General features: G+C 39.6%; 1 protein-coding gene across 1 annotated transcript in view; it reads left to right on the top strand.

The window, feature by feature from the left end:
• Positions 1 to 20,347, top strand: part of eys (eyes shut homolog) — a 185,551-nt gene that overhangs the window by 142,363 nt on the left and 22,841 nt on the right. Inside the window, exons 42-43 of the mRNA XM_073481633.1 lie at positions 9,636 to 9,744; positions 16,087 to 16,310. Of these exons, the coding sequence (XP_073337734.1) occupies positions 9,636 to 9,744; positions 16,087 to 16,310 (333 nt within the window). The remainder of the gene's footprint in view (positions 1 to 9,635; positions 9,745 to 16,086; positions 16,311 to 20,347) is intronic.

The following is a 20,347-nucleotide window of genomic DNA, read 5'->3' as shown; positions in this document are numbered from 1 at the left end:
CTGAGACTGCTCTTATCAATGTTCTCAACGATATTAACCTCACCATAGATACCAGTAAAGTCTTGGTCCTCGTCTTGCTCAACCTAACTGCTGCATTCGATACAGTTGACCACAACATACTTATTGACAGACTGGAACACGGTTTGGTCTCTCGAATGTGGTCCTGGGTTGGTTTAGGTCCAACCTTCAGGACAGAGACTATTTTGTGTCAGTTGGTGGCTACACATCAGAGCTTCTCCCTATAAAGCGTGGAGTTCTGCAGGGGTCAATTCTTGGACCCCTGCTCTTCAATCTTTACATACATTAGTAGCATTTATTAGTTGAATTTTTTTTTAAATTCACTGTTTCTTATATGTATGCAGATGACTATTGTTGCAGCATTGTTACCATGTTGGATTGAGTCTGAATAAGGTGTGTAAGGTTGAGGTTGTTGTGTCTAAGCATAAGTGGAGACTTGAGCTAATTGAGAGTACTGCTACAGAGTGCTGCTTTTGCTGAGAATAATTTTACATTTTGTGACAAAGATAATTTTTTTAGTGTTAAAAAAACCTTAGATCCCAGCTTAGAAACACGACTTGCAATTTATTTCCTCTTAAGAAACCTTCAGATTAAATGCATAAAATGATCAAATAAAACACATCACGAAGGAATAACCAAGTATTTAAATGCTTCTATGCTGATCCTCAGTAACATGGTGTACAGTCCTTGAACTGCATCTCAGCATCTCAGCTGGAGTCAGATGGTAGTAGTTAGATAATAATGTAATAATCAAAAGCAATTACTTCTGCCAACTTCCCACACTTGTCACTAGATTTAGCAATGTATTTTTCGACACCTCCTCGGGTGCAGTTATTTCTTAAAAAGCCACAAGCAACGAACGTAACCAGTCTTTTGGATTATCAGCGAAAACACAGTTCACTCAGAAGCATTTGGCAACAGATTCGGCACCAAATGTTGAACCTGAGCCACATGCATTTGCACTACTCGCTCGTCTAATCCAAATAGGTGTGATCACAATGCTTCCTCATGCACAGCTGATCTTCTGTCTCCGTAGTGCACACACAGGCTTCCAGCTCAGGCACCGTGGGGCAGAGTGAGCCGGGGGGAGAAATATGAGAGGGCCCCGCTGCCTCTATTTATTCTTGATCGCTTCAGCAATTTTATTCATATGCAAATGAGTGTGTGACATCATCTAGTCATGTTTAAGCAGTGAATACCTTTCCTTGGATGATAGTTGGCAACACTGAATACAGCTGCTTCAGCTCGCTGTCAGCATGTGTGCAGTGCAGGGCAGTGGTTGTATTTAACTGTTAGTAATCCCAGTTTCAAACAGGGGAAATACAAATTGCCAAATTTCTCTGCAGCACGGAATCATCTCCTTCTTTTGCTGTATTGTTTTACCTCTTTCACCACTCATAAACATTCCTATTCTTATCTCTAACACAAGTCTGAAAACATTTGCTTGTTGCTTTCATACAGTGACATCGCCTTGACTCGCTCATATGATACACATAGATGACTGACTTTTGCCCTGATGCACAATTATTAACATGAAAAAGTGATATGACACCTTGGTTAAGCATACAGCACCGTACTATGACAAACAGTGGTGCCTCAATTTCTTGGTGTTTATCCACGCTGGGTTGTTATGCACTGTAGTTTTGATAATGACATAATTGCCACCACAAGTGGTTCTGATGATGAGCACAAAACAACACATTAAACAATGTGGAGGGTTTATTTAAATGACGTTAAAAGCCCTCTAGTGGGTGGTCTACACAGCCGTTGCTCCAGCTCAAATAGCTACAGCATCAACACCATTAAGGTAATAAATGTCAATAAATCAGAAAATATATATTCCAAAACTCCACAGAATTAAAAGCTGTGGAGGAATTTCAGGTTGCCTTGACCCACCCCTATTTGCAGTTCCGTGAAAGCCTCTTACAACACGCCATCTCGCTCATCATCAACCAACAAATGGATGAAAGGCATTCGATATTTCAGCAAGAATTTAGCAGCCTGTTCTGACAGTAAACGTAATTGAATGAATCACATTTTTTTCCTTTTTGGGTAGCAGCTTTGTAGAGAAAGACTGAACTAGTTTGATCAAATCCTGAAATACCTGAAACCTTTGTAGACCTTTCTTTAAAAAGAGCAGAAAAGAACATTGATTTGTTTTTACTTTACACGCTGCTAAAAACAACTGTGTAGAAACAGCATGTTTTAATAGAGGAATGTAGGATATTATCCCCTATGTAGATAGGCATGCTAACAATAGTTATTTACTGATGCTAATGGTGTTACGGTGCGTTGTGTTTTCAGGACAGGCAGACTGACAGTAGATGTGAAACACTCAAGACATTACACATAACAGTGACTTTAAAGGCGCAATATGTGAGAATCGGCCACCTGTCACATTCATAACCAAAACAAATATGGGGCAGCATATCACCACATTAACTGCTAACTGCTGCTAACTATAGCTGACCTTATCTAGTTAGCTCAGTTAGCTGTGCAGCTAGCTGTTTGGACTGGGAGCTTATCTTAGCAACACGATACATACTGTAGACATCATAATGTCAACACTGCTGTTGATTCACACTGCAGTTGAGTTTTGAATGTTTTCGACTAAGATTCTTAAATATTGCCTGTTTAAAGTATGTTTTCTGTTGCTGGAAATATTTGATCAAATTATTTTGCAATTAAATCCACAGCCCATCTGTAGCACTTTGACATTGGCTGTAAAGTTGGCAAGACTAAAGGCCACAACTGTGCTGCTGTCTAATTTCACAAAGGGGAGTGTGCAGGGGGGGGAGGCTGTGTCATTTTTCATTAGGTAGAACATGTTTGTTGTTGGCTTGTTTTTTTTTTGTTGTTTTTTTTTCATGTCGGTGAGTTTTCCTTGAGGGATGTTCGGAGCAATACTGCCACGATTAAAGTTCCAGAGTGGCAGACTCCAAATGCTCCCCCGGTCATTTGTGAAGGTGTTGACATTATTGGTTGAATCCCGTCGTGCTTAGCATTCACTGTTTGGAGCCATTTTCATTCACGCACAGTCAAAGATTAACAAGGATGACACACAGCAATTCTGTGGCATCACATTTCTTCCCTTGTCACAGGTGAACTCAGAGTCCCTGGCAGATACGATTATTCAAATTTATGCTACTTTTGTGGGTACTTTTTTTTTCTCTTCTTCAGTCAAAGGAATGGAAGTAGTGTCTCAAGTATGGTTCTGACTTACTGGGAATATTCTTTTTTATGACAGAGGATTTTGTGTCTGGCATCTCACGGGTTTTGATGTTCATGCTGATGTCTTTGTAGACTGTCATATGATTTCTGCTTAAAATGCACTAGATATTTTGTGTCTGTAGGAGTTGTGCATCAATGCCTGGCCATTACATCTGCAATTTTCTTGCATTTTTCTGAACTTCTTTGTTGGAATCTGGTAAAATGGCAATGTAATGCTTGAAGGCCCCAAAATACCTTACCTATATGCCTATTTGGTGATTTGAAAGAGTATTGTTGCATGTCTTTTCATAATTCTCTTAAATTGCTTCTGGTCTATCTGTAAAATTTGATTCTAAATGCTTAATGTGACTTTTTGCTGAATGATTTTTTTTTTCCTGTACATCAGGAGCATTTTGGTTTCAGTGTCTTGCTTGAGGACACATTGGAATGTGGACAGGGTGAGCCAGGGATCAATCCACAAACTAATGGATGATTGTTGAAGCACAAGCAGAGAAGTTTGTAGCACTGTTTTTTCTGTTGAGAATTTGAATGTGTGGCCCAATCTGAGATCACCCCATTTACGTCATCACAGTTTTATTTTGGCAGCTCCTCCAGAGCCACAGAAGACGTTGGACAAACATTTTTACAGGCTGAGTAGTAACTCCCTGCGACAAGTAGGCTGTACCACCCCAGGTCTTTCTGTATAATTGTAATTGTCCTTATGAAGCACAATTACTGTAGGCTTAAGTAGAAATTCAGTGTTCCAGAATAAAAATAGTCACTGATCTCTGTCAGTCCTGCCGTTCCTCTCCTACGGTGGAATCTGTCTCTTTAAAAGGTTTGTAACTGATGTTTTCTCCATCGGTTACACATTTCTGAATCACCCGGCCTCCTCTGCCTCAAGTCTCATATGTCCCGAAGCAATGATGTGTTGTTGCTTCAAAAGTCCACACACAACACAACGCAGCACATCTAAAATATTGAAACCACTGTGCTGTGGGTAATGCATTAATAAATTAGTGATATGTTGCTGTCACTGTTACTTTTCACTTCAATTTAATGAAACATTTTTTTTGCTTAAATTTCAGTGATCAGTTATTAAACTAGTGGAAATTCTAGTATTTGCATTACACATTGAATCCTGACAGTTGCCTGGAGGAGAACAAGCATTTGGTCGTGTTTGTGAGTGTGTAATCACATTTTTTCAAAACCCTATTTTGTTGACTGCTCAGTTTTATACCACGATTGACTGCCACCCAACAATACAAATTCAGTTATTATCTACTCACCCCCATGCTGATGGAAAGTTTGGTGTAGTTTTGTAGTACATGAAACATTTCTGGAGCTTCACAACAAAACAGTGCTGCAGCATTCGCCTAAACAACTGAAGTAGATGGAGAAACAGAACCTAAAATATGAAAAATAACCAAAACAAAACATAAAATGTCTCCATACAGCTCGTCCGGCATAACCCAAGATCCAACATTGATTTGAAAAGGCTATATCAGTAGCTCCAGAAATGTTTTGTGGACTATGAAACCTGACTTTTCATTGACATGGGGGTGAGTAGATAATGATTGCATTTTCATTTTTGGGTGAAGTTATCCGTTGACTCTTGATAGGAACTGCAGGTGATCAACAACTGTTTCAGTTTGAAATCTTGTTTCTGCTACAGACAACATATTTTGCCATCAAGTGAATGTTGGTGTATTCTTTTTTGGGCATTTTTACTTTGAAGTGGACATTTACACATCACTGGTGTTTTGGATCCTGCATATTGTCTCCTCTTCATTCCATAACTGTCATTCACATGCTTGCACCCAGCCTGCCCAGCACTCCCTGTTTCCCACACATACTGTATGTCCTCAGACACACCTGCTGAAGATCTGCACTCCACTGAGTGCACTCTTTCAGTTTCATGACTCTTTAAAAGCTTATATTTAAGTCTATTCACTGACCATTGATGTAAAAATGCACATGTGAAATGTTGCCTAGCAACAGTTGCTGTAAGAGGGAGAAACGAAGTAATAGCTGTCGGAAGAAATGCTGAAAAGAATTTAAAACTAGAGGGGAAAATGTATGAGCTCTTTGAATGAATATCACTGGACCTGAAGAAAAGTTAAAGAGTTTAAGTTGTGTCCAGGTCCGAAACACCTGTTCACATCTGTAACTCGCCTAACCTGCTAATAAAGAACTAAGAGGACTGTTTAGTGTCCATCGATCTGCTCTGCATTTTTGTACACATTGGTATGTGTGCAGGGTTATAGGTAACTCAAAAGTAAAATAATCGCTGCTGTAATTAGTGTTTAACTGAGTAATGGATGAAGTAATCCCCTTGCAATTTGCAAGAGTAATTAGTAAACAGCCATCGATTACTTTTTCAGAACCAACAGAGGACGGAGCCAGGATGGGCTCCGTCCTCACTGGTTTCTAATCGCTTGAAGAGTTACGAAGGAAGCAACATTTCTTTGGAGGTGTGCCATGCCATATGTGCACGTGGGTGAGAAGTGAGCTCTTAATATGAAGCGTTTCTTTTTTAAATCCATATCTTCTTGACACAATGCCAAATCTGAGGTAGCGTATGTTCCATCAATCGCACAGTGTTCAGTGTTGTATTGACAAGTACCCCCATAAAAGATTCATTGAAGAAGCAACCAGCCGCCCTGCCTGCTTACTGGGAATATCCTTTGTGAAGCCCCACAATGCCAAGAGGCTCGCTGTGTGCTGTCTAATTGTATTGCTGGCGATATAATGATAGAACACAGGCTACCCAAATTAATTGAGGCTTGCCAGTCACAGCACAAATTATGCAGCAAATGCTGCAGTGCTGCGTGTGAGGAAGTCACTGCACCAGAGCCAGAGCAGGCATTACAGTCAATGTAGGTGTAGATTAATGTCTGATACAGGGCTTGTTGCACTTAACGAAAAACCAACAAATACATCCCTCCTTACATCTTGTGCAGTAGGTGTAATATGCCTTCACATGATTATTAAACATACAGTAAGGGGTGTTATTTTTCTCTCTTTTCAGTCATATCTGATGTGTAGCTCTGTTGCCTGTCGTGCCAGAAAGAAAGTAACAGGTGGTCCTCTCTCGTCTTCCTCATATATGTGATATGACTGACCCATTTACTGTCTGCTCGCAGGTATGAAACACTGCTGAGGATTGTCTCTAGGTGCAGAACTAATAGACTCTTGACTTTCAATCACTAAAAGACTCCCAAATTATAAATTCACCACTAACTTATTCCACATTAGCTTTTTGTAAGAATCTGAAATATGATGAGAATAATAAGACACAAAAGAAAATACACATTCCCTATAAGCCAGAGAGAAAACTGTTGCAAGGGCACCGGTGCAGTGCATGATGTTTTACTGCCATCTGTTGCCAATACTTTCAGATGTTTTATGCAATAGTAATATTTTAATGATGATCTTCCCTCATTATTAATTTTCTTGCAGGGGGACTGTGAAGGAGGCACGTTCAAAGTAGGATTGTAAAGACAAGCACCCACCATCAGGTTGAACAAATACCTTTGCGTAAAGGTGCTGTGCTGAAAAATAATTTGCAAGCCCCCTCAGCATTTGAAGGCAATATTTCAATGAAAGTTGCGGCGATGCAGTTGCACTGAATTAGTCACACAAGACACAATCTAAATGAGCATGTTAGAGATGACAAATCACTTATGATTAGCACATTAGCCAGATGAAGAAATGCATAAATGATGATGGAGTAAGTAGAAATGATCACAGCCATATTGTGGTTCTGTGTGTGTGTGTGTGTGTGTGTGTGTGTGTGTGTGTGTGTGTGTGTGTGTGTGTGTGTGTGTGTGTGTGTGTGTGTGTGTGTGTGTGTGTGTGTGTGTGTGTGTGTGTGTGTGTGTGTGCGGAGGAAATGAAATATTCATACGTTTTTGTTTGTTTTCCTCAAGTTGGGAATTTGCTCTTGTTGGTCCTGTGAGACCCGGCGCTGAATGGTGCACAGGGAGCCCAATAAGAAATTACATCGCGCTTCATCTCAGCATTAGACAAACCCGGCCTCTTTTTTCCTTCTGATTTGCGCATATGTTTGTTTGTGTAATGTAATCCATTGTGGTTTTGAGTTTGTTTGTATGTCTGTCTGTGTGTTTGTGTGTGTCTGTGTGTGTTTGTGTGCGTGTGTAGTAATGGTGATGTGGAGCTGTGGGGCGTATTCCTCGCTATCTAGCTACTAGACCAAGTAAAGTAGTCATAGTCATCTTTATAAATAGTCATTTCTGCCTCAGAGCAAGACCAATGTAAATTAGCCCGGTGGAGCATTCAATGTGCTCACGAGAGCTCATCAAGTAACATCATCCTGTTTGCTTAGTGAGCATGCTCTCCCTGTCTCAAAGGACAGCCTCTGCAACATTAGCAGGCCAAATCAAAAGCTACTATTGTAAGCACCAAAAAACTGTATTTCTCTCTCTGCAAGAGGGATTTTTGTAACAGTGTTGTGATGCTTCATGCCTCAACAACAATTGCAATGTTGGATTATATCAGTCCTTTCATCAGGATCGTGCTGCAATCGTGGGACTTGAAAATAAACAATGTGGCCGTGCAGTTTATTTTAGAAATGACCTCAGAAACACACCCCGAGGATGGAGATGGATGTCTACTCTGGACATTAGATTGTATTGCACATAAATGTCTCATAATCCATCATTCATGTGTGTGTGTGTGTGTGTGTGTGTGTGTGTGTGTGTGTGTGTGTGTGTGTGTGTGTGTGTGTGTGTGTGTGTGTGTGTACAAAATAGAGCTCTGGTGATTTACATACCTGTAATTAGTCCTACCTGAAGTTGTAGGCATGTGATTGCCTCAGGGAGGCGTCCTGGAAGGCTGTTTCAAATTAGCAGGAGGGCGATTGCCCTGATTGTTTCCATCTGGCCATTAAAGCAGACATTTGAGTGTTTTTACCTCATCAACATCAGTGCAATCGCAAAGAATAGGTGATTTCATTTTGCAGAATCAGATATCGCAGATCACAGATGCATTAGCTGTATTACATGTTTACAGGCCAACGATGAATAAACCAATGGAACAAGAAACAAGGTGCATTGTGTAGATTACTCTCCAGCAGAAACGTGTTTATGTGCGCAGTGTGGACCCTTTGCATAATGTGCAGCCCTTGTAAAGAGGCTGCAATTGTACATTGCCGGTGTAAAGCCAATGATGAATTGGAGAGAGGGAATCACTTGACTTTGCCAAAGCTGGAATATGACACAAGTAGACCAGCTACTTAACATTATGGCTGCAACATTAATGACTTGTACAACTGTGTATTTCCCCAGAGAGACACAGGGGGTCAAATGATAAAATTGTCTTCCTACTCATTAGGTTTATAATGTATATCTGGTATGTGCCCTCATTTTTATAATTAATTAATCCTGAATGACATAATGAGCACTCATGCTAATATTTGTGTTGGCAGATGTGTTTGCTATTATTATTGCTATTGATGTTATTATTGTTATTGTTGTTATTATTATTATTATTGTTGTTGTTGTTGTTGTTGTTATTATGTGTTTGTTTGAACTAGTTACGCATATCATGTACTGTGCTAATTCAGTCATTATCTCCTTATCCTTCTCGACCCCATGCTGCTCCACAAAACATTTCTGTAGCTTCATAGCCAAAAGGTGGTGCACCTAAACAACTGAAATAGATGGAGACTTGTTATAAAAATGGAAACAAAAAACAAAAAAAATGCTCCATACAGCCATAATCTTCACTGTAGCTGTTAAGCTAAAAACGTTAGCGTGCACCCCGTCCCCATCTACTTCAGTTGTTTGGGAGAATTCTGCAACTATGTTTTGCTGTTAAGATCCAGAAATGTTTTGTGGACTGCATAAATTTACCCAACTTTCCATCAGCAGGAGGGTGAGCATAAAATGAGAGAATTTTCATTTTTGGGTGAATTTATCCTTTAACCTTGTTGCGACTGGTCTGGACTGTCTCGGTGTCTATGGTTTATCTCTATAGTATTTAGAGCCATTATTATGTGAATTTCATATCTGCTTAAAGAATATCACGGCAGCACAGAGCCAAACCCTATTTCTGGACTTATTATTTAAATCCAGCTGTGGAAGCTGTTCTCTATTTTTGTTGTCTCTCCTGGGTTTTGGGGCGTTAGCGCAGGATACAAATGCACCATTGCTTCCAACCCAATCTACCAATGCACAAAGCCTCCCAGAAAATATGCATAAGAAGTCATGGATTGTCAGTTTATAGTATAGTCTCAATGGTCGCATTAGCAGCTCCACTACTGTGACTGCTCTGTCTTTCTCTCCATCACAATGTTTTTCATGCTTTGCTGGATTTATAGTGAGTATCAGATATCGCAGCCTTTCTAACTGACCCCGGCGTCTCTCTGTTCTCTCTCTCAACAGATACAATCTGCCTGTCGGCAAACAAGGAGGGTCATGTATGATTGAAATAGCTGCAGATAATGGCACAGCTCGGCGTCTGGAGGAGTACGTGTCACACCCCGTGTCGGAGGTAACCTGACCTGCCTGCAGTCAAATCAACCCTTAGTGCAACCGTTTTCTTAAATTAGCATTTCTAACTCATTATCGTGTCTTTTTTATCTCCTTCTCCTTAGACATATTAAAATGTTAATTAAAGCAGTACAATTTGGCATGCATGACTTCAGCATCCACGAGTAAACAATCAAAGGAAATGCATCAGATATCTTCCATTCACTTGTTTTCATAGAGATCCATAACAACTAGTTATACACTGCTCTGTTCATGAATGCCAATGAGTTTGAAATGTGCAAAACCATCAGTGTTTTATCTTATTCTGAGAAATGTATTTGTGAATCTGTTCACTTATGTAAGTGTAACAATGTTATCTCTAACTTTTCTGGAATCAGGTGGATTTGAGGCTTAACCTACTCGTGCAATATTGTTCTTTTCAGTGTCAATTAAGTGGGCGTTCAGACTGAAAAAAAACAATTCAAGGGTCTGCGTTGGTGGGATGTTGCTTCAGGAGCTTGTGAGACATGAAATAAAGCCAGTGACATGAAAATAATCCAGGAATTCCATTTTCGAATAATAGGTCCTTCAGTCTGAAGGTTTATCGGGTGCCAAAACACGGCACAGCAGTTAATAACATTGTGAGGAAGAAAGTTATCACCTCCGCAGTCATTTTATTTTTCAACGCCAAGATCGCGAGGTAAACACTAGTTAATGTGGCGTTCATGTTACAAAGTACTAACAGGAGCGTGCGCTTGCACATATTTGATTAGCCACCATGGATGAGGCGTTCCAGCACAAGCTGATCCGGGTTAAACTTGACATTGTATTTCTGGAGCTCCTTGCTTTGGCCCTGCCATTGTACAACAACCCCAAGCTCATTATTACGTTCTTACTTACTTCAGTGCCTCTGTTGATTAGATAGTTTCTGACTGAAATCTTAATTATGCCTTTTGTCTCTAGACTGCTTATATTAAGACATGTTTTGGTAACACTTTATAATAACCATTAACTGGCGGTAAATTAAGAGTTAATTAAACATCAGTTAATGGTCATTTCACTGTTAACAAACATTAAATTCTTTATAAACATTTATTAAGCAATTGTTTTTGTAAATTTGCTGCTGATGTTTATACTACTGTAAGTGGTTAAAAAATGCTGTGTAGCTCATCTATAAACATTATTTACTATTATAAAGTTGCGTGAATGTTTATAGACATTTACAATTGCTTAATAAATGGTTAATAAATCGTTTCATGAGTAGAGTAGGGTAGGGTCGGTTGGTTGGCTTGAGTTGGGTTGGGTTGGTTGGTTGATTAGTTAAAACTACTAAACGCATTTCCATGAAACTTTGATGGAGGATGGGCCTCAGTCAAGAATAGACCTCATTGACTTTGGGTGCAGATCCAGCAATCTTTTTCTCACTTTCTTTAAGATTGTGAGATAGGGCAATAATCTTAAGGAATAATGCATGGATCTCAGGTATCTCAGTGAGTAGCTTAAATTATGGTTAAGCAGTAATGGGTGGTTTGGTATTTAGAGTGATACAGGGCTGTCGACTATGACACTGGATTAGGGTTGATAGAATTAAAGGGGACAGTTGGGCCTTGGCGGAGGTCTAAGCTCTATTGAGTGCTATTGTAGTATCTGTATTGTTACTGATGCTATCACCCAGATATATCAGCACTAGTATCAGTGGAATTTAAAGGATACTGTGATTTTGATTATTATGTGACAAAAGCACTAAGCTGCTGCCTGTAGATATACAGCTAAATTATGGATTGTGTGACTTTTCAATGTATTTGTTTGTGCCTTTAATCACTTATAAGACTCATGACAGCGCCATCATGAGAAGAATAACCATATGCTTTTAAAGCCGGCCTAACATGTTGTGTTTAAGTAGCAGCAGTTGCTTTATGAATGAAGAACAGGCGCTCCCATTAAAAACAAGCACACCTGTTACATTATTTGCCAAGATGATCACACTTGGCGAATAATGTCCTTAATGGCAGGCGGGTAAGTAGCACCAAGCTAGTTTTCTCTTGTTAATCACAGGCTGGTCTTTTCACTCTGGCTCATTAATTTGATTAACAACACCTATATTTGTTATTAAATTAATAATTTTGTTTTTCACTTTCAAAAACGCAGAGAGGGGCTCAACCTTCCCACAGGCTCAACATGCCTCCCTCTCCCTCGACGTGATTTATGGTCTTCTAATTTGAGATGCCAAGATGTTTCTTTTTTCCCTTTTTTTTTTTTCTTTTCTCAGTAACACATTCATTACGCAGGTATCTTTGCTGTGGTTATATTGCATGTTGGTTGCCTGTGACCATTTGCCAACTTTTAGGAAAGAATAATCTATTAACGGGATTAAAAGATACAGTGGATGAATGTGTTTTGATTTGAGTTAGCGCTGAGATTAAACAAAATGAGATTTGTACACAGATTAGACAAAGGATTGTGTTTACTGGCGTGCAACAGTTGGGCTTAGAGCTCATTTAAAGGGGCACTGGGTAGTTTTGGAGAAGAAATTCAAACTCAGAATTTACAATATTAATTAGGTAATAAAACAAACTTGGACGTATTGATTTTTTTCATAATCGAATGACCAAGCTGTTCTCAGAGGAAAATAAGGTCCCAGAACACTGTTAGAAAGAAAGGTGGCAGGGTCCGCCACATATAAACAAAGCAAACAGAAACAGCAAACAGAAAACAGAATGCAGTTGTGTTGTCCTTTAAGGTCAGTTTGTTTATTCAGCCATGAAAACAAAGAGAGTTTGTTTTTTTTAGCTATAAAACAAATCTGTCAATGAAGATCTTTCTATTCTGACTGAAATTTAAGCCACAAACAAGTGCAACAGTAAAAGAAGCCACCAGCATGCTATTATGTAAAGTTCTCATTGTAGCCTGCTGTGTACGGTTGTCAAGGGTTGTCTGAAGTACAGACTGTAAAACCCTTTGAGGCAAATTGAGTGAGTGATTTTAGGCTACATGAATAAAGTTGATGTGACTCGACATTGTGAACCCACAGAGGAGCTTGAGATGGGTTGAAACCAACACTCCACACACACATGCCCCAGCTGCAGACCTCGGAGAGATCATGAAGTTAGCTGCTGACTGTTTCCAATCTTGACTGCTGCGTCTCATCGGGCAGTTTAGCAGATGTCAGCGCAGCACTGTTCACAAATTCTACCGAAATGAAGTAGTATTTGTTGAATTCAAACAGAGTGCGGACAATTAAAATGTTTGGACAGATTTTCGTGTGCATGTGCGACAGAAATAGATGCACCCTGAAGCCCTCTATGAGTGATAAACAAGTCATAGCCACTATTAGCTTTGGCAGGTTAGACTGGAAGCCAATACACAGCAGAGAGAGGAGATTTTTTTGAACATAATATTTGTTGATTCCTGCCAGAGTGAGGGTGCAAGACCCACGAGTTTGAATTTGAAAGTCTTACTGCTTCATTTTTAACTAAGGTCATGTTCAAAAAGTAAGCTTCTAGTACTGAAATATGACTCGCTTCACAGCTGTTTGTTGTCTGTGGATGTTATGTTCTATCAGTGTGACCAGCTTCCTTATCTAAACTTGCCCACATGTGCTTCAGAACACTATCTAGATATAATAATGAAATGGAGACAGCATTGACTGCCTTCAAATAGACCTCAGGAATCAGCATATGGTACTCGTGAACCCACTCTGTGTGTCCACTTACATCAGTCATGAATATTGCATCAGCGGGTCTTTCAAATGGACTCTTCTCATAAACATGGTAAACACACTTGAAGGCATCATAAAGTCGCTCCATATCAGCCCATCGTCCTCATGCAGCTCCAGTGGCTCATAGCTGGTGGTATCACATAAAATACAGTTTAGCTCATTGTAAAAGTATCCAGCCACGGCCGCTTTATTTTATTTGAGTCTTCGGCTTTGTTAAAGGTACTTTTTAAGGTCTCTTAACTTTGTGGTGACATTACATACACGTTCCCGTCAACCCTGTCATGCGTGGCTTTTCAGGAGCTTTTAAGTGTGCAGCGGTTATGTGATTTAAAGCCAGCTTCCATATAATTATGTGGTGTAACACCTCATGATCCCAACACTGAACACCTCCACTGCAGCTGTACAACACCTTTACTCGAGCACCAGTCCCCAGTCATGATGAATGTTACATTTGAGGGACGTCAGAGCCATATAAATTCTGATGTGACTGCTAGGATTTCATAACCTCTCATATGAGATTGAAAATATGAAGTTAGACGTCAGATCAGTGTAATTTTAGATGTTCACAATCATGTCATTGCTGTGTTCTTTAGGAAGGATATTTATCCTGTGTTGTGTTTACAAACGAATTTGGATATCATCAGCATAGCTTGAAAATTTACTTAGAAGAGGCATGTTAAGAACTGAGACTGCGAGAGCCAAATATAGTGAGTAAGATGTATTGTAAGGAATGAGTTACTTTACGATATTAATGTCTGTGTAGAGTAATGCATTACCGATTACACCACTTTTGTGTTACTTTCACGAAAATAAGTGCAGAAGTATGGCCAGGCATTATAAACTGGAAGAGAGTAATATTATTTCATAGTGGCTAATCAAAGCACAGAGAAGCAAGTTTATTGCAGCTCATTACTCTTTCTCAGTTTTTCTCAGAGTTTCTTCCCTATACAAAGTTTGCACTTGACTATTACGCTTGTGTCCTTTTCTACGATAAACTCAAAGTAATGGGAGTATGTCCCCAAACTAGTCTGACTGCAGCCGTTCTGGACTATTCTTCTTCAGGGGATATATTTCTGGTGGCGCAGTGGCAGAAGTATTGTGTTGTGGATAATACTTAATTTCAGTTGGTAACACATTACTGGAGTAACTGTAATAGTATTACCGAAATCCTATTTGAGTAATATAAAACTGTAATGCTTACCCCCAACACTGATTTTTAATTAACTTATTTTAATGACAGATATCATAATCTAAAGGGAAGACATTTACCATTATCTGTATACCAGGGCTATCCAATTACAAAATCAGTTGGGCCAGATTTTAAATGTTCAAATGAAACATTTTCAGCATTTAAAATCATCTTTTTAAACTTTTAGTAATGATGAATTAAAAAAAAAAACAATGTTAATATATGGCAGCTTATATATACATCACACCTATGAGCATGTGTGTGAGACATCAAGAAAAAATATAACCTATAAATGTAGTTAACATATTTTGCCATGTATATCAGATTGATGTGTGCTGGGCCCCTCAGAGGTTGCTTCTGGGCCAGAATTGAACAGGCCTGCTGTATACTGCGAACCAGTGGTTCTCAAAGTGGGATCCAGGGACCTCCAGGGGTCCTCAAGGGGGTTTCAGGGGATCCCCAGCAAAAAGGGGAATAATTCATTTTCACTTATTTCATCCGTATGTAACACAATGACCGAATGTACGCCTATTTCTGGTCATGGGTTTTATACACAAAAAAGCATCTATTAGCAAGATTCTTATCAGATGGTCGACTGGGACTACATCTCACAGAAAGGGGGTCTGTGGTCTAATTGGTGTCAGTTTAGGGGTCCTTGGTGTGAGAGCCAGTGCTATAATCTACAATATATAACTATTCATTCACTGAACAGAAACCCACATTGACTCAAGGGAGTCTTTTTTAAAATCCACTGTCACCCTGTTACATAATTTGAAAGAATGCGTAATGAAGCTGTGATTAATGCTGATTTGTCTTTCATAAATTAATCATCGCGCATGGAGTGGGTATGAAAGTGTTATGTAAACCTTCCAAATAGAAAGTAGTATTCAATATTCATTTGTACAACCGGAGGTCACCTCTCTGAATGAAATATATGTAATTTAGTGCTAATGTGAGACGGTCTCGTGCTACTTTTTTTTCTCCATGCAGCGCCACTTTGGTTGCAGACACAATTATGCCTCACTTGTTAAATTGACCGTTATGGTACGATAAGCTGCAAGTTCACAGGATTTATCTACATTAATTCTACCCAATTACCTTGCACATCAAAGAAAGCTTGCAGCATTTTGGAGATATTGCACCTCTCTCTCGTTGCATCAGGATGTGTATTACCATGTGATGTCAGCAGGACTGAAAAAAGAAAAGACTATAACTCCATGATAATGTGTAAATGTGGAGAGTAACAGCAGCTGATAGTGTTCATCTTTCTTGTTGATGTTAATATGCCATCCTGTAAATGTAATAATGATATTAATATGTCCACTCCGACACTGATATTGAGAGCTTGTTTTTAGCTGCAGAGCTCGTACTTGAAGGGAAACATATTTTATGATTTAGTGTGATTTACTAAACGATCACACTGATCACTTGCTTTCCCCTTTTTCTTTTTTTTGCAGGGAACCTTTGGACCCATATTTCTTGGGGATGTTTCGTCCCACTGGGAGATGCATGACAGGAGTGCAAAGGGAGCGAGGAGATTCATTGGATGTATCAGGGAACTTCAGGTCAACTCGAAGGAGATTTACCTGGTGGGTGAGGCGGTGAGAGGGAGGAACATCAAGAACTGCGACCCGCCTGTCTGCCAGCACCTTCCCTGTCGGAACGGAGGAACTTGCGTCAGGTACGAGGTCACCTTTCACATTAAAGAAAAATTACTAAACTACTTTTGAACTTGAAAGAATAAAATACAGTTATTCTAATTGGTTTTCCTCCTGTGATAATTAGACATGACATGAAAGAAAATTACCCCGGAAATGAGGCAAACTACCTGCATGCGCCAAAGTGAAAAAAAGAGTGTTTACTTGATATTCTTACAAATAACAAAAGTCGTGAAAGAGAAAGTAATATGAGTGACAGAGTCATTTCACCTCCGTGTTCGACCAGCTGTTTCCTCGCGCCTGTGCGACTCAGCTTGAAAAAAGGACTGTCACAGCCAGTGTTTCTGTTGTGGGAATATATATTCCGGTTTAAATTGTTTTCCCAATCTCTGAGAACATGAATGGAGCTGTGACTGTGCAATGGGAGCTTTGAGCACACGTTCACCCAGCCAGCCAGCGAATGAAATGACAGTTTTGGCGACAGCTCCTCTTCCCAGTACCAACTATTTCTTATCTTATCAACTTTGGACTAATTTCAATTTAAGGCTCACTGTGAGACATTGGACTGGGACTCGGTATCAGCAGGAAATTAATATAAACTGATTGTTGATTGCATCAAATCGTGAATCATTTTATTGGGAAATCCCTATGGATAATTTCTGTTTAAGGATGATTTGAATCCATAATTTTAACCATTTTATGACGTCTTTTTTGCAGTAAATTAGAGGGAGATGCGAGTCAGTTATACGCTACTATTTCCAAATATTTTCAGTTTGACAATAACAGGCTCTTACAAGGGCTGCAGCTTTGCAAGTTGATTAATTTTTCAGTGTTGTTGAGAGTTTCAGCTTTCTGAGAGTTTGTAACACTGCACCAATTAAATAAGCAACAGAAAATAAATGGGCCATAACTTCAGTGTGATGGCGCCTGCTCTCCCTCAGTTCAGCAACACCCTGAGAGGAGCCAGCGCAATAAGAGAGGTCAGCTACTTTTTAAACCAGTTTTTGAGCTCTTGGTTTTCTTCGACTCAGTTCAACATTTTCAGTCCACCTCCTGCTGATGAGCGCTGGTCCTGGATTTGACATCATGTGACATTTAAGACGGATAACAAACCATTTTGCCAAAATGTCCAGCAGCAGTTACCTATCTGGCAGAGGAAATGCTTATACAACACTAAACAACACTAATACTCCCCATATTGTCAGTGAGGAACTTTCCTCAATCTAAATGTTCTAAGCTGACATGATAAATAATTCAATGTTAAATCGGCAATAGATCAACCCTAATATGTGCGTTGTCATAATGACTGGTAGAGTGTCATTACTGTGATTATACAGAGAAATATACAAGTGCCCAGTCAGTTACTTACTGGAGACATAATTATGCTCATTTCCAAGTTAATACTTTTATTTTGGGTTACTACTAGAATATGTTTACATGCTTTAATGTGCAAAATACACATGATGTTACTCATACTGTCCATTGCTACAGGGCTGTGTTTACTAGTGTAAATTGCAAGTTTCATCATGATACGTTATTATATTGATTCTTTGGACAAAGATACGATATTTGCCGGTATCACAAAGTCTGCCACGATATGACTTCAATTTGATTCGATACAGGGGCCTGCGATCTATATGAGGTGATATCATATGACCATTTAACACAATCAGTTACATTTATATCAACCCACAAAAAGCAACTAAAATATGATTTGACAATTTTATTACTAAACTCTTTCCAGACATTCAAATGGAAAACAATCTGTTCTTTTTAATAAAAAGGAAGCACTGTTTGGGAAGGAGTTGAGCATGGACGGAAACGGTGACACAGACGTGCCATGGGAATTTCAAAATAAAGGCGTATCTTAACGACGGCGGCGATATGAATCTATGTTTTCACTTTGCATCGATGCTATTGGATCATTGATCATTGAATCGATATATCTATCCGGATCGATGTATCGTTACACCCCTAGTATTTACCCTTTGTTTTAACTCCTGTCTCTTTAAGGCCCGCCTCCCTGAATGCACGGTCTGCATTGATTGGTCAGTTCACAAACACCTGAACCAGCACTGCTCACTGTGTCAACGGTCAGCTCTGTTGATGTTCTGTTAAAGACTCACCACTGCACATTAGAGAAGGGAATATGATCCGTATTAGCCTCGGCCTCACTGCCCAGCAGGCCAGTTAAAGTTAGTTAAACAGAGTTGAGGCCAGTTAAACAAAGTTAAACAAAGTTGCCAAGAAAATAAAGTCTAGCTGATTGACCATTTATTTTTCACACTTAGCTATGTTGTTATCTTCAGGGCATGTCTATCAAGTTAATCATGCACAGCAGCAACGCGCACATTCCCACACACAAGATGCTGGAGAAAAACAGGCTTCATATAACAAAGCTAACACTAGCTGAGCCCGTCACATGTTTTCCGACCTAGGCAGCCCACAAAAAACAGACTGGGAGGTCTTAATTGGTCGGTAGGCACTCACTCATACCCAAATGTGTGTGCACAAGCACTGAATAAGTGAGTTTTTTCATAATATGACCCATTTAAATGATGAGATGGTTTACTAAAAGAGGGGTAAGATTCTTTGAGTAGCTATACACCAAAGCTGTTCCTCCCCACTTCTTTCTATAAATCTACAGTATCCACAGTATATATGGGCCAGTAAGGTAATCCCTGGACCAGACATGTGGAGATCTGTACTTCCTTCATCTCCATCTGCAGTACAGCTCATCAGACTGCCATCACACCCCACTTACCAGCAGTTTTGCCTGTCTTTTAAAGTATGCATTAACCACACATGATGCCCTTTCACCTCAGGTAATCCAGAAAGAAGCTGCTCTAAATGTCGTCTTCATTGTGTTATGACACTGTAAATTAGCAGTTGCTTTTATTAAACAGGAAATGGAAAGGGGCTCCAGGAATATTGGAACATGAATGGCTCCAAGAATACCAATTAAGAGCTGGTGGTCACACGGGCCTGTCATATGCATTAGAGTGGGCCTTGCAATTATCTGTGTGATGAATACACGTTAATGCAGGATCCTCTTGAACCCCACAGCATGCGGGGGTCACCACGAGTTCGCAGAGCTCTCTTCATTCTGTTAGTTGACTTGGATTGCCACAGTATAATAGAACGAAAGGGGATTTTGATAGTGGGTTCAGTTGGGGTGATTCCAGCGCCGTCCCCTTTCATGTGATTTTCTGTTCACTTAGGCATGTGGAAATATCAATATTAAACCTGAGAGGGAAACGGCTTGTGGATGGTAGGTGATACATACATATTAGGTATTAAAGTGACACCAATGTTAAAAGCTAGGCTGTCAGCACCTAAGGACTCTGGCCTTTTTATTCTTCTGATATCTGTGTCTTTTATACACCTCGGCTGCAGGTTGCAGAAACCATGCCATTAGACTGACTGTGAATACAGCAGATGGAAATGTTAAAATGGAAAGATTCTCCACACACACATTCATGCTGGAAGTACTTTATAATTGCTCTGTCACAAACAAGAACACTAGAAATAAGAAAAGAGTCTCTCATCAGAGCTAAATGTGAGCATCTGTTGCCTGTGTATACAGTCTGGCAGTTAGTTATGAAATGCAACATGTCATCATCTTCTGATTAGACAATTAGACCTCCTGTGTAACATACACACTGATGCACATATTTACCTGTAGGGTGTGTGCAGTTTGGGGCTGGGGACCAGGATTTTAGACTGCAGCCTGCAATGTTCAGTTTCTTGGTTACGCATTAAAATTGTAAGACCCTGATTCCTCTGATGCATAAAGCAACTTTTGTTTCAAGGGTTTTGTAACAGTAATAAGACACTATAGTGTGCTTCATTTTTATTATATTCATATTTTTAGATTAGTGAGATTAATAGAAGATGAATAGCATAGAAATCAGCTTTTTTTTTTACCGTGTGTTTTTTATTTAATATGAATATGTTAATCACTGACAACCTCACAGGAGCATCTCAGGTCTTCAGGAAGTTACTGCGACTAGTCAAACGCTTTGTGGGTTTGATTAAATGAATGAGATATAACATGTTA

The sequence above is a fragment of the Pagrus major genome, chromosome 15, assembly GCF_040436345.1.
Source record: "Pagrus major chromosome 15, Pma_NU_1.0".
Taxonomy (NCBI): Eukaryota; Metazoa; Chordata; class Actinopteri; order Spariformes; family Sparidae; genus Pagrus; species Pagrus major.
This window is presented reverse-complemented; position numbering and strand designations above follow the sequence as displayed.